The sequence below is a fragment of the Salmo salar genome, chromosome 12 (genome assembly GCF_965601325.2).
Source record: "Salmo salar chromosome 12, fSalSal1, whole genome shotgun sequence".
Classification (NCBI taxonomy): Eukaryota; Metazoa; Chordata; class Actinopteri; order Salmoniformes; family Salmonidae; genus Salmo; species Salmo salar.
The window spans coordinates 89,708,064-89,735,527 of NC_138302.1; the positions used below are offsets into that span (position 1 = coordinate 89,708,064).

At 43.1% G+C, this 27,464-nt stretch overlaps 1 protein-coding gene across 3 annotated transcripts in view; it reads left to right on the forward strand.

Moving 5' to 3' along the window:
* LOC106566000 (voltage-dependent calcium channel subunit alpha-2/delta-2) overlaps nucleotides 1-27,311 on the forward strand; it is a 466,343-nt gene extending 439,032 nt beyond the window's left edge. For 2 of the 3 annotated variants that reach the window (XM_045691871.2, XM_082959405.1), the window contains 19 exons: nucleotides 17-88; nucleotides 956-1,017; nucleotides 1,860-1,936; nucleotides 5,122-5,182; nucleotides 6,208-6,305; nucleotides 6,505-6,595; nucleotides 6,682-6,744; nucleotides 7,023-7,126; nucleotides 7,642-7,740; nucleotides 8,270-8,373; nucleotides 8,468-8,515; nucleotides 11,996-12,067; nucleotides 12,164-12,316; nucleotides 12,934-12,986; nucleotides 13,095-13,150; nucleotides 13,317-13,440; nucleotides 21,798-21,907; nucleotides 22,240-22,325; nucleotides 22,498-27,311. In XM_045691871.2, the coding sequence (XP_045547827.1) occupies nucleotides 17-88; nucleotides 956-1,017; nucleotides 1,860-1,936; nucleotides 5,122-5,182; nucleotides 6,208-6,305; nucleotides 6,505-6,595; nucleotides 6,682-6,744; nucleotides 7,023-7,126; nucleotides 7,642-7,740; nucleotides 8,270-8,373; nucleotides 8,468-8,515; nucleotides 11,996-12,067; nucleotides 12,164-12,316; nucleotides 12,934-12,986; nucleotides 13,095-13,150; nucleotides 13,317-13,440; nucleotides 21,798-21,907; nucleotides 22,240-22,325; nucleotides 22,498-22,620 (1,656 nt within the window). In that variant the 3' untranslated portion in view covers nucleotides 22,621-27,311. Of the gene's footprint in view, nucleotides 1-16; nucleotides 89-955; nucleotides 1,018-1,859; nucleotides 1,937-5,097; nucleotides 5,183-6,207; nucleotides 6,306-6,504; nucleotides 6,596-6,681; nucleotides 6,745-7,022; nucleotides 7,127-7,641; nucleotides 7,741-8,269; nucleotides 8,374-8,467; nucleotides 8,516-11,995; nucleotides 12,068-12,163; nucleotides 12,317-12,933; nucleotides 12,987-13,094; nucleotides 13,151-13,316; nucleotides 13,441-21,797; nucleotides 21,908-22,239; nucleotides 22,326-22,497 lie in introns of all 3 variants that reach the window. The other variant, XM_045691873.2, reaches the window with a different exon arrangement.
* The last annotated feature ends 153 nt before the right edge of the window (nucleotides 27,312-27,464 follow it).

A 27,464-nucleotide genomic window follows, 5' to 3' on the forward strand; every position in this document is an offset into this window, starting at 1 on the left:
TCTCTCTCTCCCTCAGATCCGTCGAGAAATGATTGATGGCAAATCAGGGCAAAAGAAAATCAAGACTCTCATTAAGTCAGTTGATGAGGTAAGTCATCAATATATGGCTCAGCCATGATCAATACTGGCACCATCCAGATATATGAGGCTTAGCCATGATCAATACTGGCACCATCCAGATATATGAGGCTTAGCCACGATTAATACTTGCACCATCCAGATATATGAGGCTTAGCCACGATCCATACTGGCACCATGCAGATATATGAGGCTTAGCCATGATCCATACTGGCACCATCCAGATATATGAGGCTTAGCCATGATTCATACTGGCACCATCCAGATATATGAGGCTTAGCCATGATCCATACTGGCACCATCCAGATATATGAGGCTTAGCCATGATTCATACTGGCACCATCCAGATATATGAGGCTTAGCCATGATCCATACTGGCACCATCCAGATATATGAGGCTTAGCCATGATTCATACTGGCACCATCCAGATATATGAGGCTTAGCCATGATTCATACTGGCACCATCCAGATATATGAGGCTTAGCCATGATCCATACTGGCACCATCCAGATATATGAGGCTTAGCCATGATCCATACTGGCACCATCCAGATATATGAGGCTTAGCCATGATCCATACTGGCACCATCCAGATATATGAGGCTTAGCCATGATTCATACTGGCACCATCCAGATACCATCCAGATATATGAGGCTTAGCCATGATCCATACTGGCACCATCCAGATATATGAGGCTTAGCCATGATCCATACTGGCACCATCCAGAAATATGAGGCTTAGCCATGATCCATACTGGCACCATCCAGAATAACTGAGTAATGACAAAAATTGTAACTTGTACTGTAGTCCAGGTTGTGTTTGAGGAAGTGATTATGGTGCTGATCAGGGTGATCTGATGTTGTTGTCTGATTTCAGAGGTACATTGATGAGGCCATGCGGACATACACCTGGACTCCAGTGGAGGGCACAGATTACAGGTGAGTGCTAAACTACCAGCCTTCATCTGGATCGAAACCGAAACGGGAGAGACTACCTGAACTTGTCCAATAAAAAACTTGTTTTGTTTGCAAAAAAAAATTCGGTACAAAATGTTTGGTTACGGTTTGCAACGGTGTGCGCTAATAACTACGACCCTGGCGGTAAGACGGAGATCGGACCTGAAGGTATGAGTGAAATCCAACTCTCACCTGACCATAGGAGTGACATCATCTGACCTTGAACTGAGCCTGTGATAAGGTATATAACCCTGTGATCTAGAAACTTGCTTTCCTGCATCAGTCATCAACCACTGGTGTGTGTACATTTAGAGAATACACTCAGGTTATTAATGTGCCTGCTGTCTACATAGTGGATTATTCACCTGAATCAACATTAAGACACTCCTTTTTCTTGTGAAAGAACACTAGTAGGATCCTAAACACAAATGAACTGCATGCTTTTTTCATTTTATTAATCTCCAAAACTAGGTTGAACGGTTGAGGTTGAATTATAATGATATTTACTCCTAGCAACACTGAAAATTAAATTTGATGATATTCAATAGTCCTAGAAATGCCTGATGAGGATTTTTACTGCATCTCTGTTGGCTGGGAGCCAGCTGTTTGGTTTCTGAGCAATGTCCCTCTTTTCAATTCTATAAGCCCGTCATTAAGCTTGAACATTTGAACCTATTTTGTTGTGTGAGTGCAGGTTGTTCACACCTCCCAATTAGGGAATGATGTCATGTTTGTTCAAGGCTCTGTGTGTATTTGTGTGTGTATATATTAGGGCAGATATAATGTGATTCTGATGTGGTTGTGTGTCTGCCTCACTACTCCAGTCTAGGGCTGGTACTGCCCACATACAGTGAGAACCACATCAAGGCTAACCTGAGTGACCAGATCCTGCAGGTGCAGTGTAAGTACCAGGAGACACCCAACACCAGCCCACTCTCTATCTCTCTTTTCTCTCTCTCTCTCCCAAATATGACCTTACGCCCCCCTTACTAAGTCAAGGGGGACCCCCCTGGGACCTCCCTGGGTCTCCAGTGAACACCATCGTAGGGACGATCAAAGTGGAGCACTCTATACCCCCCCCCCCCTCTCCTCTCCTCCTCTCTCCTTGCCCCCCTCTCCTTCCCTGTGACAGTGACAAGGATATAATGGGAGTAAAACGTTTTCTTATACAGCCTCCTTTATCTACAGCCCCCTCTATCTACCCTCTTGTCTTCATACTGTGCTGTTAACTATGGTGATTTTTTTTTTCTTCACAACTGTTGAAGAAAAAACCTGAACTAGCAGAAAGGTGAAAGCTGTGGTTTTACTGTGTTACTAAGGTGAAAATAATGGTGATCTTGTGCTATTTATTTTCTTTGCCAAATGCTCTCGCCTCTTCTCCACCAACAAGCAATGATTCTGAAGCGTATGTGTTCATAAACATGTTTTTTTAATGTTTCCAAACCCGTGAAAACAGGCATGCTTTTCACTCTTTTCTGTTTAGTTTTTGTTATGATTTGTATTGAGTTGTCTTCCTGTTGAGTTCCAAGATATGGGATTATTTTCTGTTGGACTGTTCCTTGTTGCTGTTTTGTATTCAGCTTTGGAATCATTCAGTAGATAAACTCCCACGGCCCGTGATGAGGGTCTGTCCTTCCTTCCTCTGTGGGGGTTTAGTGGGTCTGAATGGGGACACCTGTTATCTCTCTCATGCTTTCTTTCTCCAGACCCTGTTGCTCCACTTTTTTCCTGGTTCTTTCTGTTACGTCTATTTGGGGGTTTCATGGTTAACTTTCACCGTGCCGGTTTTGTCCTTTACCGTTTCTTATTTCTTTCAGTTCCTCGACATTCTGATTTCCTATTTTTCTCATTCTATTCTGTTTCTTGTTTGCTCTTGCAAAAAATGTGTTTGTTCTTCATTTCTTTTCTTTCTCGTCTGTTCGACTTAATTGGTTTCTTTCTTTTGAGAAAGCAATATTTTTATTCAAATAATAATTGAATAAAATATTGTCTGTGACCCCCCCTCCCCCTACCCCAAACCTTTCTTTTCTTGCTCACTACCTCTCTGATGGATCCACACAGTGCAATACACCAAGGGCAAGTATACTCCATATTGGTCCACGTTCCCTACCCTTACGTTCTTAACCTCCTCCCACCCTCGCTGACCCCACCCTCACCTGTCCCAGCCTGCTTGCCTCTGTTCCTGCCCATCTTGCCTTCAAGACCCTCCTCTTCCTCCTCCTCCTCCTCACTCTCCACCCACCCAAACACCCACCCACTCACCCACACTCCTGCTGCAGCTCAGACCCCATCTCTCTCAAGATGGCTCCTCCAGTCTCCAACCTCACCCCCACGTCTCTGGTGCTTCAGTCACACTCACAACACCTCCAAACACCCAAAGAAGACAGATATTATCCACGTTCTCTGTTAAAACCTCTGTATTTTGTCCTCTCTACACCTCCCCTCTGTGGATAGCTCTCTAAACTGGTTGTCTCACTTTACTATCCATCTCTCTCTCTTTCCTTCTGTCTCCTCTCTCCATCTCTCTGTGTCCCTTTCTCTCACTATTTCTCTACCTCCATCTCTTTATTCCTCCCTCTCTCTATCTATCCGCTGTCTTGCGATGTCATTGTAGCTGAAAGGATGTCTTAACTCTCACACCAGTGTACAGGAGTTGAAGGAGCCGCCATCGGTTCCAAAAGAACGTCCTCCATATTAACTGTCCTCACACTAGAGCAGGCAAAGCTCTACCTGTAATGATGAAGCATTGTTTGTCATTATAATGTAGTTAAACAAACTGAAGTTAACCCCATTGTTTATTAGTATAACTGAGGCTGGTCCCATTTGAGTTCATTGATAGTGCACCTGAATGTCACCACAGTTTATCAACTATTTACAACATTATTATGACTGCTGCGGGTAAACTATTAATATGTTAGCTTGACTGAGGCCACCGGCATTGTAGCCAAGCTGTTTAAGCCCAGGTGATTAAATCTCCATGTTAGCATAACTAAGGTTATTAGCATGTTAGCTTTAATGAAGTTGACCCTTGAACAATAGACTGTGTTAGTTAGCTCAACCTATATTGTCCCTATCCGTGTCAGCTAGTGCTGCTGACAGATCTCTTTAGGGCCACACTGTGGGTCACCCTGGTCCTCTCATGTTGTTGGGTACGTGGCAGAGCGCCCCGTGGTGTCTGCCTCGTGTGTCGTCCCTCTGTAACCCCTGTCTCCATCAGCTTGTCTCCCTCCTCCCCCATCAGTCCTCAGACTGCTGGGGGAACGGCCCTCTACCTCCTAAAAAAAAAAAAAAACATGACCCGGATGTGCACGGCATTGTGGGTGCAACACTACCTGGGCACTGCAGTCAATTTATCAGTTTTCAAATATTTATATGTATCATCTACTTGTCATCTACTTTCTCTACTTTTATAGAGATAATCTGAAATGTAAAAGATGTCTGATAAAAGCAGCTCTATTACAGTGTTTAATGAGGTTAAGAGTCATAGATATAAAAGTTAGATGTATCTGAATGAAAATGAATAAGGTTAGCTTACTAGAGGTAAAGCAAGTTGCCCTTTGATATGCCCTTCACAATGCAATGCATTTCCCCCTGATTGTGTGTCTCTTGGAGCCGTGTCCCCTGCCAGTCTGAGGGATGACCACTTCCATCGGGACCCCTGCGCCACCCACCTCCCCCTGCAATAGTTGGCCATGTTGATGCCTGCCTGTGAAATGCACTCATTATGGGTTGATCTGTCTGAGAACTCACTTCCCCTCATGATGTGTGATGGAAGTCAGTTCTCCGACATAAAAAAATAACAATTAACTTGAAATCAAAATGGCTGGATTCATCTGGTTATGATTTTTCAATGGTAATGAACTAAAGTGGAAAATGTGAAAGAAGGGAGTGCTGGGCAGAGTCAGGTTGCATTTGAGGCACCATATTGGCTAACGCTGGTGTATCCCCCATGATTCCTCTTCGTTGTTGCTATGGTAACTCCCTTCCGCGTTCCCTGCACCCCTGAAGAACAGCCGCTGTGTACCCAGAACCCCCCACTGCTCTGCTCATGGCTCTTCCCAGATAATCTTCCCCTTTCTGTTGCAGATTTTGAATCTCTGCTGCCAAACAGTTTTGAGTCTGAAGGACATGTATTCATAGCTCCCAGGTAGCCCTGTGTGAATGCTTGCTGTCTTCCCATTTGTTTTGATGGTCCTCACTGTAGTGTCTCCACCACCTTCAGCCCACAACATTACTCTGTTGTTCACTTCCACCACCTTCCTTCAACCCCCAACACTTTAACGTCACACCAATAAATCTCCTCAGCCACTGGTCATTTGTTATTGTCAATCACACCTCGCATTTCTTTTCTTGTGGTGTTCAAGACTGTGCCTTCGATTATTTTGTTGTAGTGTCATTGCTGTTGGTTTTCTCATATCATGGTTTGACTTTGTGCGTTCTTTGTTGACAAAGTGAGGAGTGTAGCGTCACTTGTGTTTTTGTTTTTTACCGTTTCTGACAACAGAATTTATATAGTCTACATTTTGGGAATTTCAGTGCATTCAATCTTTCTCGCCTCCTGCCCCAAAGTAACCCCTCCCATCACAAAACTTACCCTCCCTGCCCCCAGAACTGTTCCTGTGCTACCTCACATACTTTGCATGTCACCAGTTGGTGCTGCATGGTTTTGTGTGTATGCATATTCCAAGGTGTGTTTGTGACTGCAGTATGAATACAGTATGTAATCTTGAGAATACCTACTTGAAGTAAATAAAGATATACAGTATAATGTGTATAAAAAGGTGAATGAAATCCCCCTTTGCATGTTTTCTTTTTGTCATGATCAGACCTTCATCCTGTAAAGCTCCCAGCTCCATGCTGAAAGACTGACAAGTACACTCACTCTGTCTGCTGCCAGTGTGTTGCGTTCACCAGCCCTTCACTCCATATTTCACTCTTGACAGTCTGTCTTGTAGGCATGTTTGAATATCTTGACAGCCGCAGGACATGCATGCGTATGAGTTTCTATGGATTTGTGTGCTGTGAGAGTGTTTGGGAATGTGCATCTGGGCATTGTAAGTAAGAGCTGTCCATATACCCGCTCAGAGAATATGAGAAGCCAGACACATATTGTGTGTTTGTTCTCAACTGTTCTTGGGTCAAAAAAAACATGCTGCCGCTGAATGTCCTCAGGGAATACTGCAACGAGCTAGAGCTCTCCAACAACAACACTGAGTTCCTGCTCAACTTCATCGCTCTCATGGAGAAGGTGACACCTGACTCCAAACAATGTGAGTCCCTCCATCTCTCCAGTTCCCTCTTCTTACAGTAACCTCGCCACTTGTAGGAATGTAATGGCATGATCAGAATTCTCATTGTTTACATTTGACCGCTATACACAGTATTTAAATGCACAGTCACAATCAACAATTTGCTGCCATTCACAATGCCTTCTAAAGCATGTCCCCTTCTCACTGTGGTCTAACCCAGGTGACAACCTGCTCCTTCATAACCTCATCCTGGACACTGGCATCATCAGACAGCTGGTGGAGAAGGTGTGGAAGACCAAAGACCTCACCACGTGAGTAGAGGACTGCATGTGTACTATGTGTTATATCCGGAGTCTGGGTACTTCCTGTATTCTCACTCTCCTATTCTGTGTTGAAGATATGGCTTTCTGGCAGTGTTTGCTGCAACAGACGGAGGGATTACAAGAGTGTTTCCCAACAAGTGAGTCCAGTCTTAATCTACCACCAAACCTTTCTTCAAAGTTGTATGTATTAGAGTACATTGGATGTGCATGTAAAACCTCCCAAACATTGGACCAAAGTGAAGGGCAAAGTCAAGTGCATAAACGTATCTAAATTACTTTTTGTGCTTGTAAACATATAAACCGGAATTAAATATCCAGGATAGCTTGGACCAAGGTATCTGCCAGTATACCTTACAGTTTATCCGTTTCTGGCCCTGGCTCTGTCCGTGAGTTTTAATGTTGTGCTGATCCTCAGGGCTGCTGAGACCTGGGAAGAGGACCCTGAGCCTTTTAATGCCAGCTATTACCGCCGCAGTCTGGACAACAAGGGCTACATCTTCAGAGCGCCTTATCGCACCGGTGAGTCATCATCTGTCTCACCTCCACCCAGACACTACTGTACTACTAAAGCCTTTATGGGATCTGTTCTGTTGATTTATTTGTTATTGACTCCCTCCCCCTGTCCCTGCTCCCTCTTTCCTCCATCCCTCCTCCCTCCCTCCTCCCTCCTTCCTCCTCGATCCCTCCTCCATCCTTCCCCCATCCTTCCCTAACCCATCCCTCCTCCCTCTCTCCTCCATCCTTCCTCCCTCCCTCCCTCCCTCCTCCATCCCTCCTCCCTCCTCCCTCCCTCTCTCCCTCCTCCATCCTTTCTCCCTCCTTCCTCCATCTCTCCTCCATCCCTTCCTCCCTCCTCCATCCTTCCTCCCTCCCTCCTCCCTCCCTCCTCCCTCCTCCATCCTTTCTCCCTCCTTCCTCCATCTCTCCTCCATCCCTTCCTCCCTCCCTCCCCCTTCTTTCCTTCCTCCCTCCCTCCCTCCTCCATCCCTCCTTCTCGTTCTTCTCCTTCTCGTTCTTCTCCTTCTCCCATGAAGTGAATGATGAGCTGCTAAACCCAGAGAACGACACTATAGGAATCCTGGTCAGCACTGCAGTGGAGATCACAGTGGGAGGGAAAACCATCAAACCTGCAGGTGAGCTGTGCCGCACCTCACTGGGAATCTGGGACTCTGAGAGGGAAGGGTTCATTAGCATTGTTGGAGGTGTAGCACATGGGAATGTGGGGCTAGTATGGAGTAGTTTGATGTATTAATCCACTGCAGGATTTAAAATCTTAATTTGATCACTCTGTTGTCGCAGAGGACTTTCTTGCACAGCAGGTAATGTAAATTGTAGTGTATTCAAGGTGTAAAAACTCTTGTAAAGTTGATAATTTTTGATAATGCAAAATATATCAACACCTACAAAAATGTCCATTAATTATAATCCACATACTAATTCACATTTCCTGTTGCTGCAGGATTATTATCATGGTCAAATTAAGAGAGTACATCTGAAGTAGGTATTTGGAGGGAAATATTTTTGTCATGGTAGGAGGAAAATATCTGTCTCTCTCTCTTTCCCACTCTGTCTTCTCTCTCTCTCTCTCTCTCATGCACACTCTCCCCTTCTCTCTCATTTATTTGGGTATATCTCAATGTCTCTCCCTCTGTGTATGACTAGTGGTTGGAGTAAAGCTGGACCTTGAGGCCTGGGTGGACAAATTCAAGATCCTGGCTAGCAACCAAACAAGTCCAACAAGTGACAACCGCCAAGTCCAACAAACGGTAACAAACATAAGGACAACCAGGAATTAAACCCACACACAAACATATGAAATGTATTTTTTGCTTATCGTTGATGATTATTTGTTTTTGACAGTGTGGACCAACCAGTGGTTGTGAGATGGACTGTGAAGCCAACAGCGAAGTAAGATAAAGAATAATCAGTGGTGTAGTGGAGGGTATATGCAGGTATATGCCAAATACCCACTTATTTTTCAGTGGGCATTGCGTATACTCACTTCTTAATCCCCAGGATGCTTATCAAAGTAGTGTAGGTATACGCCGTATCAATTAATAATGCTGTTTAGCTTAAAATGTTGATCAATTATTATTTCTTCACATTTTCAGTGCAGCAATGTGCACACGGCAGTAGGCCTAGAACGGTGTGAATGTTCCAAAATGCAATTTGTGTGAAAACAACATTCTAAAATGCCCACCGCACATGCAATTGGTTTCATGGACAGAGATGGAAATATTCCTTAGAAATGTTGAGAGGGGAGATCTAAAGATGCAACAACTATCATGGGTTGCTAATATGACTAGGATAATGCCTTAAAATAATTACCTCCAACATCCAAGTTTCAAACAATTAAGGAACAGTTAATAGATAGTGATGCTTATGATAGGCCTAACTTATCAGGAATCAACGTAAGACCCAGATGCAGACACGTCGAATTGACAATGGTTTAATATTCCAACAGGGGCAGGCAATAGACAGGTCAAGGCAGGCAGGGGTCAGTAAGCCAGAGGTGGGGCAACGGTACCGGACTGCAGGCAGGCTCAGGGTCAGGGTAGGCAGAGGTCAAACAATCCAGAGGTGGGGCAAAGGTACAGGTTGGCAGGCAGGCAGACTCAGGGTCAGGGGCAGGGGCAGGCAGAGTGGTCAGGCAGGCGGGCTTAGAGTCAGGACAGGCAAGGGTCAAAACCAGCCTTCCCTGTGGCTCAGTTGGTAGAGCATGGTGTTTGCAACGCCAGCATGGTGTGTGCAACGCCAGGGTTGTGGGTTCGATTCCCACGGGGGGCCAGTACAAAAACAAAAAAAATAATGCATGAAATGAAATGTATGCATTCACTACTGTAAGTCGCTCTGAATAAGAGCGTCTGCTAAATGACTAAAATGTAAATGTAAAAACCAGGAGGGCGAGAAAAAGAGAGACTGGGAAAAGCAGGAACTGAGAACAAAAACGCTGGTTGACTTGACAAACAAGACGAACTGGCAACAGGTATGGAGTTGAAGTCGGAAGTTTACATACACCTTAGCCAAATACATTTAAACTCAGTTTTTCACAACTCCTGACATTTAATCCTAGTAAAAACTCCCTGTCTTAGGTCAGTTAGGATCACCACTTCATTTTAAGAATGTGAAATGTCAGAATAATAGTAGAGAGAATTATTTATTTCAGCTTCTATTTCTTTCATCACATCTCCAGTGGGTCAGAAGTTTACATACACTCAATTAGTATTTGGTAGCATTGCCTTTAAATTGTTTAACTTGGGTCAAACATTTTGGGTAGCCTTCCACAAGCTTCCCACAATAAGTTGGGTGAATTTTGGCTCATTCCTCCTGACAGAGCTGGTGTAACTGAGCCAGGTTTGTAGGCCTCCTTGCTCGCACACGCTTTTTCAGTTCTGCCCACAAATTTTCTATGGGATTGAGGTCCGGGCTTTGTGATGGCCACTCCAATACCTTGACTTTGTTGTCCTTAAGCCATTTTGCCACAACTTTGGAAGAATGCTTGGGGTCATTGTCCATTTGGAATACCCATTTGCGACCAAGCTTTAACTTCCTGACTGATGTCTTGAGATATTGCTTCAATATATCCACATAATTGTCCTTCCTCATGATGCCATCTATTTTGTGAAGTGCACCAGTCCCTCCTGCAGAAAAGCACCCCCACAACATGATGCTGTCACCCCTGTGCTTCACAGTTGGGATGGTTTTCTTCGGCTTGCAAGCCTCCCCCTTTTTCCTCCAAACATAACGATGGTCATTATGGCCAAACAGTTCTATTATTGTTTCATCAGACCAGAGGACATTTCTCCAAAAAGTACGATCTTTGTCCCCATGTGCAGTTGCAAACCGTAGCCTAGCTTTTTTTATGGCGGTTTTGGAGCAGTGGCTTCTTCCTTGCTGAGCGGCCTTTCGGGTTATGTCGATATAGGACTCTTTTTACTGTTGCTATAGATACTTTTGTACCTGTTTCCTCCAGCATCTTCACAAGGTCCTTTGCTGTTGTTCTGGGATTAATTTGCACTTTTCGCACCAAAGTATGTTCACCTCTAGGAGACGACATGCGTCTCCTTCCTGAGCGTTCCATGGTGTTTATACTTGCGTACTATTGTTTGTACAGATGAAAGTGGTACCTTCAGGCGTTTGGAAATTGCTCCCAAGGATGAGCCAGACTTGTGGAGTTCCACAATTTTTTTCTGAGGTCTTGGTTGATTTCTTTTGATTTTCCCATGATGTCAAGCAAAGAGGCACTGAGTTTGAAGGTAGGCCTTGAAATACATCCACAGGTACACCTCCAATTGACTCAAATTATGTCAATTAGCCAATAGGATGGTTCTAAAGCCATGACATCATCTTCTGGAATTTTCCAAGCTGTTTAAGGCACAGTCAACATAGTGTATGTAAACTTCTGACCCACTGGAATTGTGATACAGTGAATTATAAGTGAAATAATCTTGTCTGTAAACAATTGTTTGAAAAATTACTTGTGTCTTGCACAAAGTAGATGTCCTAACCGACTTGCCAAAACTATAGTTTGTTCAGAAGAAATTTGTGGAGTGGTTGAAAAATGAGTCTTAATGAGTCCAACCTAAGTGTATGTAAACTTCCGACTTCAACTGTAAATACACAGGGGATAATGGGGAAGATGGGCGACACCTGGAGGGGGGTGGAGACAATCACAAGGACAGGTGAAACAGATCAAGGTGTGACAAACTGTCTTCTGGTAGATGGAAAGGCTTTCCAAAAAACCTTCTCAATTAAATGTTAACTAGCCTATGTCTACCTGGCAGAATTATATCATAATTACTTGCATCAATCCAGTGGCCATTTGTTTTACAAACTCCATCTCATATGCTACAGAAACACCACTAACCAAACAACAGTGCTAGGTGCCTGGCACTTGAATTAAAGGGTAACTACATTTTTCCTAGACCTCAAAATTGGTCTCCTGGTGTGGTTTAAGCATTGTTGAGGACTTAGAACATCAAATGTTCTTGTTCTTGTTTTTCTATTAAAAAACTGTGACTTTCAGAGCAAAAACCTGAAAAAAAAGAATCGACTCAGTTGACAGCCTGATGTATCTGTTTCAATGGTAGGACTACTATTAGTCTACTTGCACAGTACATTTTGGTTTGGCCTGATTGTGAAAGATCAATATGGGATTTTTCAATGTTTCTCATATAATTCTTTGCACAGGGAAGGTCGTTTGGGAATTATTTAGCAAAATTTGAGTATACTCACTTCTCCAGGCATCACTACACCACTGTGAACAATGCTACTATCATGTTTTCAATGGTACTATATGCATGAAGCTAAGACATAGTTGTGAGTTAAACAGACTAACAGTTGGGGTCTCATGACGTCATGGTTGTCCATCTGCGCCTGTCCATGCAGGACCTTCTTTGTTACCTGGTGGATGACGGTGGTTTCCTGATCATGTCCAATCAGAAGGATCACTGGAACAAGGTGACATGTCCTGACAGTTACTACAAAGCTTTATTGAACCCAGTCTATCCTTGACTTTGGGGCATGTTGTATAATTCTGTTTCCTCTCTTCCACAGATTGGCATGTTCTTCAGTGAGGTGGACCCCTACCTGATGCATGCTCTCTACAACAACTCCTTTTACAACCGGAAGCAGTCCTTTGACTACCAGTCTGTGTGTGACCCCGTGCCAAGCAGCAACACCGGAGCTGCACCAAGAGTAGTCTTTGTGGTAAGGACTTCACACATTCAACAATGAAAGACACGGCTATCGGGCCTCCCGAGTGGCGCAGCGTCTAAGGCACTGCATCGCAGTACTAGAGGCATCACTACAGACCCAGGTTTGATCCCGGGCTTTATCACAACCGGCCTTAATCGGGAGTCCCCTAGGGCGGCGCACAATTGGCCCAGCGTCGTCCAGGTTAGGGGAGGGTTCAGCCAGGGGGGCTTTACTGGGCTCAATGTGCTCTAGTGACTCCTTGTGGTGGGCCGGGCGCCTGCAGGCTGACTCCGGTCATCAGTTGAACAGTGTTTCCTCCGACACATTGGTGCAGCTGGCTTCCGGGTTAAGCGGGCGGGTGTTAAGAAGCTTGGTTTGGCAGGTATTGTTTCGGAGGATGCATGACTCGACCTTCGCCTCCCGAGCCCGTTGGGGAGTTGCAGCGATGAGACGAGAACAAAATTGGGGAGAAAAGGGGGTAAAATACAAAAAAATACAAAATAAATAAGACACGGCTATCACCCATCTGTAATAATGGATGAATGAATGCTTGATAGCTAGCTAATTTAAAATGGTGAACAGTCAATGTCCTTGTGTTCATGTGTCCCCTTCTTTCTCTGTCCCATCAGCCCACCATTGCAGACTTTGTGAACCTGGCCTGGTGGTCATCAGCAGCTGCCTGGTAAGACCAGAGAATACAAGAATACTGTTGCCTGAAACACACACTACTTAAACAGAGCCACATATTTGCACTACCAACATCCTTTAAACAATCTCCCTTTCCACCCAGGTCCCTATTTCAGCAGTTGCTCTATGGAATGGTCTACCACAGTTGGTTTGTCACAGGTGAGTACAAAGTCGAGATATTGTGGTTTCTGCAGAGGTGCTCTATGTTATATCACTGTCCTATATATCTGTTTTTTTATGAAGGACAGTGATTGCAACACTAGAGTGTACTAGTGATTATCTGTGTCCACATCAATATGTATTTGGCTATGTCTGTGTGTTGAAGATGAGGTGGAGGCAGAGGGGATGGACTCCAGAGAGACCAGCTGTGTGACGATACAGACTCAGTTCTACTTCACTAACATCAACAGCTCCTATGACATCCTGCAAGACTGTGGCAACTGCTCCAGGTAGCTTTTACTCTCCACGTACAACTCATACAAACATACACCAACATACAGTGCAGAAAGTATTCAGACCCATTGACTTTTTACACATTTTGTTACGTTACAGCATTATTCTAAAATAGATTAAATTGCTTTTTTTCCTCGTCAATCTGCACACAATACCCCATAATGACAAAGCAAAAACAGGACTTTATAAATGTTTGCAAATTTATAGAAAATTAAAAGAAATGAAATATCACATTTACATAAGTATTCAGACTGTTTACTCAGTACTCTGTTGAAGCACCTTTGGCAGCGATTACAGCCTCAAGTCTTCTTGGTATGACGCTACAAGCTTGGCACACCTGTATTTGGGGAGTTTCTCCCATTCTCTCTGCAGATCCTCTCACTCTGTCAGGTTGGATGGGGAGCGTCGCTGCACAGCTATTTTCCGGTCTCTCCAGAGATGTTCGATCGGGTTCACTCCTGCACATGTGAATTGATTGCCCCCCATCTATCTTCAGAGCTCGTACTGTTAGGTGACCTAAACTGGGACATGCTTAACACCCCGGCCGTCCTACAATCTAAGCTAGATGCCCTCAATCTCACACAAATTATCAATGAACCTACCAGGTACAACCCCAAATATGTAAACACGGGCACCCTCATAGATATCATCCTAACCCACCTGCCCTCTAAATACACCTCTGCTGTCTTCAACCAGGATCTCAGCGATCACTACCTCATTGCCTGCGTCCGTAATGGTTCTGCGGTCAAACGACCACCCCTCATCACTGTCAAATGCTCCCTAAAACACTTCAGTGAGCAGGCCTTTCTAATCGACCTGGCCCAGGTATCTTGGAAGGATATTGACCTCATTCCGTCAGTAGAGGATGCCTGGTTATTCTTTAAAAGTACTTTCCTCACCATCTTAAATAAGCATGCCCCATTCAAAAAATGTTGAACCAGGAACAGATATAGCATATGGTTCATTCCAGATCTGACTTCCCTTGACCAGCACAAAAACATCCTGTGGCGTAATGCATTAGCATCATATATCCCCCACGATTTGCAACTTTCCAGGGAAGTTAGGAACCAATATACACAGGCAGTTAGGAAAGCAAAGGCTAACTTTTTCAATCAGAAATGTGCATCCTGTAGCACAAACGCCAAAAAGTTCTGGGATACTGTAAAGTCCATGGAGAATAAGAGCACCTCCTCCCAGCTGCCCACTGCACTGAGGCTTGGAAACACTGTCACCACCGATAAATCCACGATAATTGAGAATTTCAATAAGCATTTTTCTACGACTGGCCATGCTTTCCACCTGGCTACCGCTACCCCGGTCAACAGCCCTGCACCCCCACAGCAACTTGCCCAAACCTCCCCCATTTCTGCTTCACCCAAATCGAGATAGCTGATGTTCGAAAAGAGTTGCAAAATCTGGACCCCTACAAATCAGCTGGGCTAGACAATCTGGACCCTCTCTTTCTAAAATTATTCCTTGTTGCAACCCCTATTACTAGCCCTTTCAACCTCTCTTTTGTATCGTCTGAGATACCCAAAGATTGGAAAGCTGCTGCGGTCATCCCCCTCTTCAAAGGGGGAGACACTCTAGACCCAAACTGTTACAGACCTATATCTATCCTACCCTGCCTTTCTAAGGTCTTCAAAAACCAAGTTAACAAACAGATCACCGACCATTTCGAATCCCACCGTACCTTCTCCGCTATGCAATCTAGTTTCCGAGCTGGTCATGGGTGCACCTCAGCCACGCTCAAGGTCCTAAACGATATCATAACCGCCATCAATAAAAGACAATATTGCAGCCGTATTCATCGACCTGGCCAAGGCTTTCGACTCTGTCAATCACCACATTCTTATCGGCAGACTCAACAGCCTTGGTTTCTCAAATGACTGCCTCGCCTGGTTCACCAACTACTTCTCAGACAGCGTTTTCTTCGTGTCAAATCGGAGGGCCTGTCTCTATAGGGGTGCCACAGGGTTCAATTCTCGGGCTGACTCTTTTCTCTGTATACATCAATGATGTCGCTCTTGCTGCTGGTGATTCTCTGATCCACCTCTACGCAGACGACACCATTCTGAATACTTCTGGCCCTTCTTTGGACACTGTGTTAACTAACCTCCAGACGAGCTTCAATGCCATACAACTCTCCTTCCGTGGCCCCCAACTGCTCTTAAATGCAAGTTCAACTAAATGCATGCTCTTCAACCGATCACTGAACGCACCTGCCCACCCATCCAGCATCACTACTCTGGACGGTTCTGACTTGGAATATGTGGGCAATTACAAATACCTAGGTGTCTAGTTAGACTGTAAACTTTCCTTCGAGACTGACATTAAGCATCTCCAATCCAAAATTAAATATAGAATCGGCTTCCTATTTTGCAACAAAGCATCCTTCACTCATGCTGCCAAACATAACCTCGTAAAACTGACTATCCTGCCGATCTTTGACTTCGGCGATGTCATTTATAAAATAGCCTCCAACACTCTACTCAGCAAATTGGATGCAGTCTATCACAGTGCCAAACGTTTTGTCACCAAAGCCCCATATACTACCCACCACTGTGACCTGTATGCTCTCGTTGGCTGGCCCTCACGTCATACTCTGTCGCCAAACCCACTGGCTCCAGGTCATCTTTAAGTCTTTGCTAGGTAAAGCCCCGCATTATCTCAGCTCACTGGTCACCATAGCAACACCCACACCGTAGCACGCGCTCCAGCAGGTATATTTCACTGGTCACCCCCAAAGCCTATTCCTCTTTTGGCCGCTTTTCCTTCCAGTTCTCTGCTGCCAATGACTGGAATTAATTGCAAAAATGACTGAAGCTGGAGACTCATATCTCCCTCAATAACTTTAAGCATCAGCTGTCAGAGCAGCTCACAGATCACTGCACATGTACATAGCCCATCTGTAAATAGCCCATCGAACTACCTCATCCCCATATTGTTTTGTTTTTTTGCTCCTTTGCACCCCAGTATATCTACTTGCACATTCATCTTTCACTCCAGTGTTTATTTGCTAAATTGTAATTACTTCCCCACTACGGCCTATTTATTGCCTTACCTCCATAATCTTACCTCATTTGCACACACTGTATGTCTATTTTTTCTATTGTGTTATTGACTGTACGTTTGTTCATTCCATGTGTAACTCTGTGTTGTTGTTTGTGTTTCGCACTCCTTTGCTTTATCTTGGCCAGGTCGCAGTTGTAAATGAGAACTTGTTCTCAACTGGCCTACCTGGTTAAATAAAGTTTAAATAAAATAAAAAATAAAAAAGTTGTCTTGGCTGTGTGCTTAGGGTCATTGTCCTGTTGGAAGGTGAACCTTCGGCCCAGTCTTAGGTCCTGAGCGCTCTGGAGCAGGTTTTCATCAAAACTGCTCTGTACTTTGCTCCATTCAAATTTTCCTCGATCCTGACTAATCTCCCAGTCCCTGCCGCTGAAAAACATCCTCACAGCATGATGCTTCCACCCCCATGCTTTACCGTAGGGATGGTGCCAGGTTTCCACCAGACATGTGTGGTGGTCAATTTATTTACTATCAAATGAGGAGAGACAAACTTATCACACAAGTCAGAGTTATACTTAAACTATATCTTTATTCACTTATTAACCTCTCTGGGCTAGGTGGGAGGTTTGCGTCCCACCCTAGTCAACAGCCAGTGGAATCGCGTGGCGCGAAATACAAATACCTCAAAAATGCTATAACTTCAATTTCTCAAACATATGACTATTTTACACCATTTTAAAGACAAGACTCTCGTTAATCTAACCACATTGTCCGATTTCAAAAAGGCTTTACAGCGAAAGCAAAACATTAGATTATGTCAGGAGAGTACCCTGCCAAAAATAATCACACAGCCATTTTCAAAGCAAGCATATATGTCACAAAAACCAAAACCACAGCTAAATGCAGCACTAACCTTTGATGATCTTCATCAGATGACACTCCTAGGACATTATGTTATACAATACATGCATGTTTTGTTCAATCAAGTTCATATTTATATCAAAAACCAGCTTTTTACATTAGCCTGTGATATTCAGAACTAGCATACCCACCGAAAACTTCCGGTGAATTTACTAAATTACTCATGATAAACGTTGACAAAATACATAACAATTATTTTAAGAATTATAGATACAGAACTCCTTTATGCAAACGCTAAGTCAGATTTTAAAATAGCTTTTCGGCGAAAGCACATTTTGCAATATTCTGAGTACATAGCTCGGCCATCACAGGCTAGCTAATTTGACACCCACCAAGTTTGGGGCTCACTAAACTCAGAATTACTATTAGGAAAATTGGATTACCTTTGCTGTTCTTTGTCAGAATGCACTCCCAGGACTTCTACTTCAACAACAAATGTTGTTTTGGTTCCAAATAATCCATAGTTATATCCAAATAGCTCCGTTTTGTTCGTGTGTTGAGGTCACTATCCGAAGGGTAACACGCGAGCGCATGTTAAAATATTCCATTACCGTACTTAGAAGCATGTCAAACGCTGTTTAAAATACATTTTTATGCTATTTTTCTCGTAAAATAGCGATAATATTCCAACCGGGCAACGAGAAGTCTCGTGAATGCGCATTTCAGTCTCACTGTCCCCAGGCTGACCACTTACAAACTCTGCTGCTGTACTTTGCCCAGAGACAGCAGACACCCCATTCCACTTTCTGCCGGCTTTAGAGAGCCAATGGAAGCCTTAGAAAGTGTCACGTTACAGCACAGATGCTGTATTTTCGTTAGAGATGCAACAGAAGGACAACAAATTGTCAGACAGGGCACTTCCTGTGTGGCATCTTCTCAGGTTTTGGCCTGCCATATGAGTTCTGTTATACTCACAGACACCATTCAAACAGTTTTAGAAACTTTAGAGTGTTTTCTATCCAAATCTACTAATTATATGCATATTCTCATTTCTGGGCAAGAGTAGTAACCAGTTTAAATCGGGTACGTTTTTTATCCGGCCGTGAAAATACTGCCCCCTAGCCCAGACAGGTTAATAAGGGAGCAGGTTAATACAACACACACATATAAAGTGAATCGATTGAGTGCTCTACGATAATGATGGCTATGCGACGAATCACCCTCAGATGATTCGTTGAAAGCCCCAAGACAAAGGTACAAAGGTATTTTATAGCCAAGATACACCCCCTTCAGTATACATGACAAACAACAGATGTATGGAATGGGTCACAAGGTTACAATTTCTATGAAAGATACTTATAATTCACAGCAGACAGAATCTACTGTAAACTGTTCTCATTGTGTAGAGACCAGGGACTGGCACTGGAATTATCTCTCCCTAGTATTATAGAACAGAACAGAAACATTAACCTCTCTAGGGGGGTGGGACGCTACCATCCCACCTGGCCAACATCCAGTGAAATTGCAGAGCGCCAAATTCAAAAACAGAAATTCTCAAAATAAGCATACATAAAAGATACAAATGTTATACACCAGCTTAAAGATTAACTTCTTGTTAATCCAACCGCTGTGTCAGATTTCATAAAGGCTTTACGGCGAAAGCAAACCATGCGATTATCTGAGAACAGCAGACAAATCATTACAAACAGTTAGCAGCCAAGAAAAGGAGTAACAAAAGTCAGAAATAGCGATAAAATGTATCCCTTACCTTTGATGATCTTCATATGGTTGCACTCCGAAGACTCCATGTTACACAATAAATGTTTGTTTTGTTCGATAATGTCCCTCTTTATGTCCAAAAACCTCCGTTTTGTTGGTGCGTTTTGTTCAGTATTCCATTGGAACAGACGAAGAATCAAAAAAGTACCATAAAGGTTCGTAGAAACATGTCAAATGATGTTTATAATCAATCCTCAAGTTGTTTTTGTCATAAATAATGAATAATATTTCAACCGGACAAAAGCTTCGTCAATAGAAAAGGAGAAACAAGAAAGGCGCGCTCCCGATCATGCGCTGGCTTCATATCTGGAAATTTCCACTGTCCACTCATTGAAAGTGCTGTTTCTCCCTAATTTTTCAGAGTAAAAGCCTGAAACAATGCCTAAAGACTGGCCACATGTTGTGGAAGGCATAGAGACCGTGAACTGTGTCATAAGTCTTTGTATGGTGGATAGGCTTTCAATAGAAAAACAGGCATTTCAAAATAAAGGCACTTCTTGGATGGATTTTCCTCAGGTTTTCGCCTGCCATATCAGTTCTGTTATAGTCACAGACATTATTTCTAACAGTTTTGGAAACTTTAGAGTGTTTTTTATCCAAATCTACCAATTATATGCATATCCTAGCTTCTGGACCTGAGTAGCAGGCAGTTTACTTTGGGCACGATTTTCATCCAAAATTCCGAATGCTGCCCGCTACCCTAGTGAGGTTAACTCATGCTTGTAATGAATACTCAGGTAGAAAAAGGTGTAGGTGCAGATGTTTATTAAGCCTTCGCAGAAGGCAGGAATCGTGGTCACAGGCAGGCAATGGTCAAACACAGGTAGGTAGTCAAAAAACAATACCTCACAACCATACAAACAGAAAGAACTGAACTAAGCTGATGAGACCAGGTGAGAAACGAACACAGGTGAAATCAATGAACAAAGAAACAGGGCTATGTTCAAGAACACAAAGAAAAAGAACACAAGGTTGACTAAGAAAAGATAAAGCAGAACCTTACAATGCTATGGAATGCGGTCTCTTTAGGTTTATCACCCAAAGACATCGTAAATCTTCTGTCAGTGTTAAATCTCCCAAAGGCCCATCCTCAGTAGAACACACACAGATGAGTGTTCTAACAACCCCTTATTATGTTGCGTAAAACAACCATTTGATGCAATAACAGTATTATAACATAATCTTGTCATTTCTCTCACACGTGACGTTTGGCATTCAGGCCAAAGAGTTCAATCTTGGTTTCATCAGACCAGAGAATCTTGTTTCTCATAGTCTGAGAGTCCTTTTGGTGCCTTTTGGCAAACTCCAAGTGGGCTGTCATGTGCCTTTTACTGAGGAGTGGCTTCTGTCTGGCCACTCTACCATAAAGGCCTGATTGGTGGAGTGCTGCAGAGATGGTTGTCCTTCTGGATGGTTCTCCCATCTCCACAGAGGAACTCTGGAGCTCAGTCAGAGTGACCGTTGGGTTCTTGGTTTCCATTGGGTTCTCCCTGACCAAGGCCCTTCTCCCCCGATTGCTCAGTTTGGCCAGGCGGCCAGCTCTAGGAAGAGTCTTGGTGGTTCCGTACTTCTTCCATTTAAGAATGATGGAGGCCACAGTGATCTTTGGGGACTTTCAATGCTGCAGAAATGTTTGGTACCCTTCCCAGATCTGTGCCTCGACATAATCCTGTCTCTGAGCTCTATGGACAATTCCTCCAACCTGGTTTTTGCTCGGACATGCACTGTCAACTGTGGGACCTTATATAGACAGGTTAGTGCCTTTCCAAATCATGTCCAATCAATTGAATTTACCACAGGTGGACTCCAATCAAGTTGTTTAAACATCTTAAGGATGCTCAATGGAAACAGGATGCACCAGAGCTCAATTTTGAGTCTCACAGCAAAAGGTCTGAATACTTATGCAAATGCATTTTAATTTTTAATAAAGCAAACATTAAAAAAAGTGTTTTGCTTTGTCATTATGGGCTATTGTGTGTAGATCAATGAATAAGAATAAGACTGTAATGTAACTAAACGTGGGAAAAATCAAGCGGTCTGAATACTTTCCGAATGCACTGTAGTTCATGGAAAATGGAGTTGAGTAATAGTCCTGCAGCATTTCCTAAACTCGGTCCTGGGGACTGCAAGGTGATTACGTTTTGGTTTTTGCCCTAGCACTACACAGCTGATTCAAATAATCAACTAATCATCAAGCTTTGATCATTTGAATCAGCTGTGTAGTGTTAGGGCAAAACCAAAATGTGCACCCCTTGGGGTCACGAGTTTGGTAAACGCTGCCTCAATTAATCTAAAAGTTTATGAAATTCCATCAGAAGTACTGAAATAGTAACCTCATTAAGTTAAATGAGCCTAGTAAAATGATCTCATGGAGTTGATCCAACAGTGAACAAGTCTGTCATATACAATTGTAGGATTTTAATTTGATCACTCTTTTGTTGCTGAGAATTTTCCTGCATCTTTCGTGATTTGCATAAATTCACTGAAAACCCACACTAACACAAGGTTATAAAAACAGTATTACACTTTTCATGTAGCCTACTTTTGGCCAGCTAATAGCCTAATCACCAATCAAGCAACATAATAGACTAAACATACAAATCCTGTTGCTGCAGAATTATTTTGCTTTGACAATTTAGGTCAAATTAAGATCCTACACTTGTAAGAAGAGTTTGTTGACTCAGTCTCTCTTTGTGTGTAGGCTGATCCATGCCAAGAGGTTAAACAACACCAACCTGCTGTTTGTGGTGGCAGAGAAGATGCCCTGCAACACCTGTGAGGTGGAGAAACTGTCCCAGGCGGAGACAGAGTGTATCCTTGCCAACACATACACACCTGCTGTTGGGAGTCTTCTCCGCTCATTCGTTTATCTCTTTATCGTCTTGTTTATAAGAGTGGCTTTTCACATTCAACTGACTGGTGCTAATATCAAACCATTTAAATTTGGGTTCGGTCCAGTTCACCCCTTGATGACTATTCTAACTAAAGCATCTGTATGTTGTGTTTATCGTTGTGTTACATTTTTTTTATGGCATAAACCTGTGGGAGAGGAAGCTATAGGGGCGGGTGTGTGTAAACACATGGAGACTTGGAGAGTGACTATATAGGTAGTGTGAGTCATTCCTCAACCACGCCTCTTCCAGTCAAAGAGGATAACCCATCATGTGAGGACATGAGTGCAGCGAGGTATCGAAAAGGGCCCGCTGTGTGCTACGACTACAATCTTTCTGTAAGACTTACAACTGACTGTACAACTCAGCAGACCCCACAATAAACATGTACTGTAAATATGCTGATGCACATAGATTCTATTTTCACTAAGAAGACACACACTAAGAATATTTATTTTTTATTTTCTAAAATTCTACTGTATGACTAAAAATGTCTCCTTTACTCTCCAGGAGAACACATCAGACTGTGGGCGGGGCCACTCCTTCCGCCCCTCACTCCAGACCCTGCTCATGATTCAGCTCTTCCTCCTCTATCCAATCGCCAGCCCCCATATTCTGCCCCTTTTACTTTAATTTTCCTCCAGTCTGCTCTCCCCAGCTCTTTGTCCATCCTAAAGCTCCCACCCTCTCCCCTCTATGCTCCGCCCCTGCTCTAGTCATAGGTTATAATGGGACTTCCTGTCACTGCAACTTGGAAGCCCTGAGTACCGCGCTACTGTACCCAGCTAGCTTCAATTGTTGTTGCTTAGTGACAGTTGCAGGACCTTTATGTTCTCAGCAAGTTGCGTACCTTCATCCATGGGAAGAGATTCAGAAGGTCGGTGTTCCAACCACCACAATTATCAGAGGCTATGTCAGAAAAGAAAAAAGACCCCATTCCCACCCGCATCAACAGGACGAGTGACAAGTGAAAAGACAAGTTGGATGCCATGTCACAGAGCTCCAACCGTCATGGACACAGCAGAGTTTAGGTTGTCTGTTTGTGCCTCTGTTAGTCAGATGGGATGAGGAGACATGGCCTCCATCTCACTCACTCATCTCTGACCTGATCAGTTTCATCGCTCTGTCATGTGTCTTTCATAGGGGGCTACTGTACGGACCATTCAGACGTTCATAGCTACTGTAACAAGAAAATTAAGGAAAAAAATTACTTTCAAGTATACAAAAACATACAATTATAAACTGTTCAAGTGTTGAGTATTCAAAGCACATGTTAGGGTATCATTTGCAATGAAAGTTGTTACATTAATTTATTTATGCACTATATCTACTTCTTGCCAAAATGAGAGACTTTCATGTGGTCTTGTTTTTATAACCAAGTGAGAGGAAATAGAGAAACCCAGAAAGGAAAGCTAGAGAAATAGTGTTAGGAATATCTGAGTTGGCTGAATTCCAATTCTTCTTGTACACCTCTACTGTTCTACACTTGAAGTTAGAACTGTTTCTGCCCCTGGAAGCACAGTATTATATTTATAATCATGGTAACATGGAACTATTCTATGAAATAGTAGTCTTACAAAGAATAACATTTTGTCACGTTGTATAAATGATTGGAGACAGGCGCAGGAATACATAATAGGGGGTTTTAATACTCCACCCAAAAATACAACATGCCATGAAAAGGCACGGGGACAAAGCCCACAACAAACATGTATACAAAAACACAGGGATGTAACCCAAACAAAATAGCGAGGTTAAACCTCTAATAAATACACAGGACAAGACCCGCAGTACACTACACAGGACGAAACCCGTAATAACAAATGCAGAACAATACACGGGACCCGTTAATAACGAGTACACAATACACGCAGTAAGCCAAAACAACAAAGCACAGGTACTCACAAGACCAACAGACATGGGAACAATAACCGACAAGACATTGGTGAACAGAGGGCACACATATACAATTACTAATCAGGAGAATGGGGATCAGGTGTGCCTAATGAGACAGTTCAGTGGCACCTAGAAGCCGGTGACGTAGACCTCCGGAACTGGTGCTCGGAATGAGCAGCAGTACCGGGGGAATCCGTGACACATTTGATTATCATAGTTGACTGATGTTAGTTAATGAATTGGTAATTATGTGTCCATCATCATTGATGGCTGATGTTAGTTAATGAATTGGTAATTATGTGTCCAAATCGGACAAAGCAAATTATAACTTTTCCCTTGCAAAAATAATTCAAATACTAGGCTACACCAGTTTATTATGAATCAGTATTAAGCCTCTGAAAAGTCTGAGCGTTTGGGCTTCATTGCTGTAGGTAGTGTGTACTTTCCCACTCTCCACAGACTAATTGAATCATTGTTTCCACGTAATTTCAACAAAATTACATTGAACCAACGTGGCATAGACGTCGAATTGACAACTGTGCCCAGTGGGATCCTTTCTGATCAGTGGACATTCTGACTGATCTCTGCTCCTGACCCAGTGAAAGCTAACCCCTCTGCCAATCCTCATACAGCCGCTCCACCAGGTCCACTAATGTTCCTAGGACTATATTTGTATGTGTTTAATATCTGTTGTCACCACAGCAGAGCAGATATACTAATATCTATTCAGACTGGCCCATAAGTATCTCGTTTTTGTTGCAGGTAGGTTTTGGCAGAACTTAGCTTGTATTACATTTGACATACGCTGTGTAACTTCAGACCATTTGCTGCTGGGGGATTGGGGCTTAACATTTTCCACATAAAGGAATGCAGCCGAGGCCACCACAACTTACTGTACGGTGACGACTCAGCTGCAGTCTGGGTTTTCTGTTACATGTCATTCTGATCAATTTGATGTGAAATGTCATTAGACTCCATGTTTAGGAGCCACTTTCTGTTGTCAGTGCCTTGATGCACTTTGTTTTGGAAAGCATTGTCTCTTGAGCTACTGTACAGTACCTTTATAGAAGAGGCACCCTAATGGCTGTGGAGCTACAGGATCTTCATAGAGCATGTCTGTTGGCTATATATCTACGGTAGCTTTATAGAGACACCATATTGACTAGACGTTATTGTAGCTCAATGTAGACTTTCGATTGGCTGTGGCTCCTGGCTGCTGTACCATTCTAGGGCTACCTGATTGCTACCAGATAGAGTTGCTGTACAGTACCTTTACAGAGCCATCTATAGAGCTAAACTATCAGTATAAATCGACTTAACTGGTCATTGATCTACCTTTATAGGGTCACCTGACCGCTATCATTGCGTTTCTGTCTGAACCGTATGTGCGTTTGTGTTTGTGTATGGGTGTATGTTTGTTTTAACCCTCAGAGGGAATGTCTTTAAAACTGTGTTGAGAGGATGGGGAATGACAGTTGTGGTAGCGTAGCTGTTTGTTGTTCCAATTCCAATGAAAGAAGTGTTATATCAGATGTTGTTATGGGGGGGGAAAAAATATTTTACAAAAAAAAAGAATCCAATCAATTTTTTCTCACCGGTTTGCTCAATATATTGTCATGAGGGAGCTGCATACTGTATGTGACCCCTGTATTCACAGAGGTGTTCAAAAATAATGTCCGTGTGTTTCTGTTTCAAAGGATACATAGTGACTAAGCCTCTCTAAATGCCTTAGTGTTTCAGTGTTCTCCCTCTTACACACACACACACACAGTGAGCCTCCCAAATATTAACTTTCTCCACAGACTTTCCCAATCCAGAATGTTGCACTCTGGATTTAAAGAGGTTTAGGTTTTGATGTTTCCGTCCGTCGATATAAAATGGTGTGAGTTTATTGTACACATTGCTGCTTGGAGTGGAGGACTTTCATTGTTTACATTGACTCTGAAATCCCTCCACCCCGCCTCACTGTTAACGTGAATACAACATCTAAACCCCAAAACCTCCTTTACTGTAACCATAAATACACACATAATGTACAGTGAACAATATCATTTTTGGCAAGACAAAATGTTTTGTAACTACATAATTATATTTTCAACTAGGCAAGTCAGTTAAGAACAAATTGTTATTTACAATGACAGCCTACCACGGCCAAACCCAGACGATGCTGGGCCAATTGTGCGCTGCCCTATGGGACTCCCGATCACAGCCGGTTGTGATACAGCCCGGGATCGAACCCAGGTCTGTAGTGACGCCTCTAGCACTGGAATGCAGTGCCTTAGACCGCTGCCCCACCCAGGATCCCTATCTCAGTGAAAGACTGGACCAAATACAAACTCAGAATCTGACGTTTGCAATTGTCTCCTTTCAATGTTTGGGTCCACCATTTTTGAAATTCCTCGTATAGATAGTCCTGTTGCATGTTATTGTTTTATTATATCACAGCATTTGTTTGTCCCTCTGTAGATCTCCACATTTACTCCGTCAATGAGGGTTACATTCGCTGTGGAAATGTACCCCCTGTGACTTCCTCTGGCTCAGCAGCAGACACAAGCACCAACAAATGTACACATTCAGACATGCAGTTCCACACTTATGCACCCACATGCACAAAGCACACACATGTAACACTAACAGTTATACCTACACATGCACAGCTGGGTGATGTTCAGCTCTAGACTGAAGTAAGCCAAGGATGTCTATTCCCTGTGTGGGATGTCAGAGGCTAGCTCAGGGAGTGGGTCTCCACAGAACAGCATGGGACTGTGTCAAACAAAAGGTAAAAGAATCATGATTTGTATGTCTGTGTGTCCCAGAAGGGGACCCAATAGTGTGCTGAGGGACACAGGTTGGTTTTCTGTGGTTTGAAAAATGTACTTTTTGCTCAAAAAAAAAAGAATGGGAAAAGGGGCCAGTTTTGGGTGAGAGGACTGGGTCTGCTTTACAGCCAGCCCTAAAGGGAGGGTCTCCACGTGGCCCTGCCCCTGCCTACCCTTGCCGTGTCCGTGCGTCTCTGTGGGAAAGACACGTGTGTATGTGATTCTGTAGTCTGTAGTCTGGTGCTATGTGACCATGTTTGACAAATGTGTTTAAAATAAAATCAGTAACAAAAAAATTATAAATTCAGTCAAATTCTAAGTGAAGTAAAAAAAAAAATGGAATAAAGTAAAGATAAGTTTGAGATCTAAATTGTTTTTATTTTCATTTATTTTATGTGGGTGTCTGAGTGTGTATGTGTGTGCGCGGAAGATTTAGCTCCCTCTCTCTGGGCATTGGTCCATGTCGCTCCATTCTTTTGTACTGATAAAGCAAAAAAAAAAAAAGGGTAAAATTTGTAAAATATTGTGTCTGTGACTCCTTGTAAAATATTTTCAAATTGTTTATTACAGAGAATCAGTTATTAAATAATGTTCATATTTTTCACTTCATTTAATTGTCTGGTGTTTGTTTTTACATCTCTGAAATGCCAGGACTCATGTCCAGTACATACATACTTTATAGCAGGGCACACCTGATTCTAATAATCTGCTGGTTGATAAGGTGAACCAGGTTAGTTGCAACTCGGGATTGGAGTGAAAACT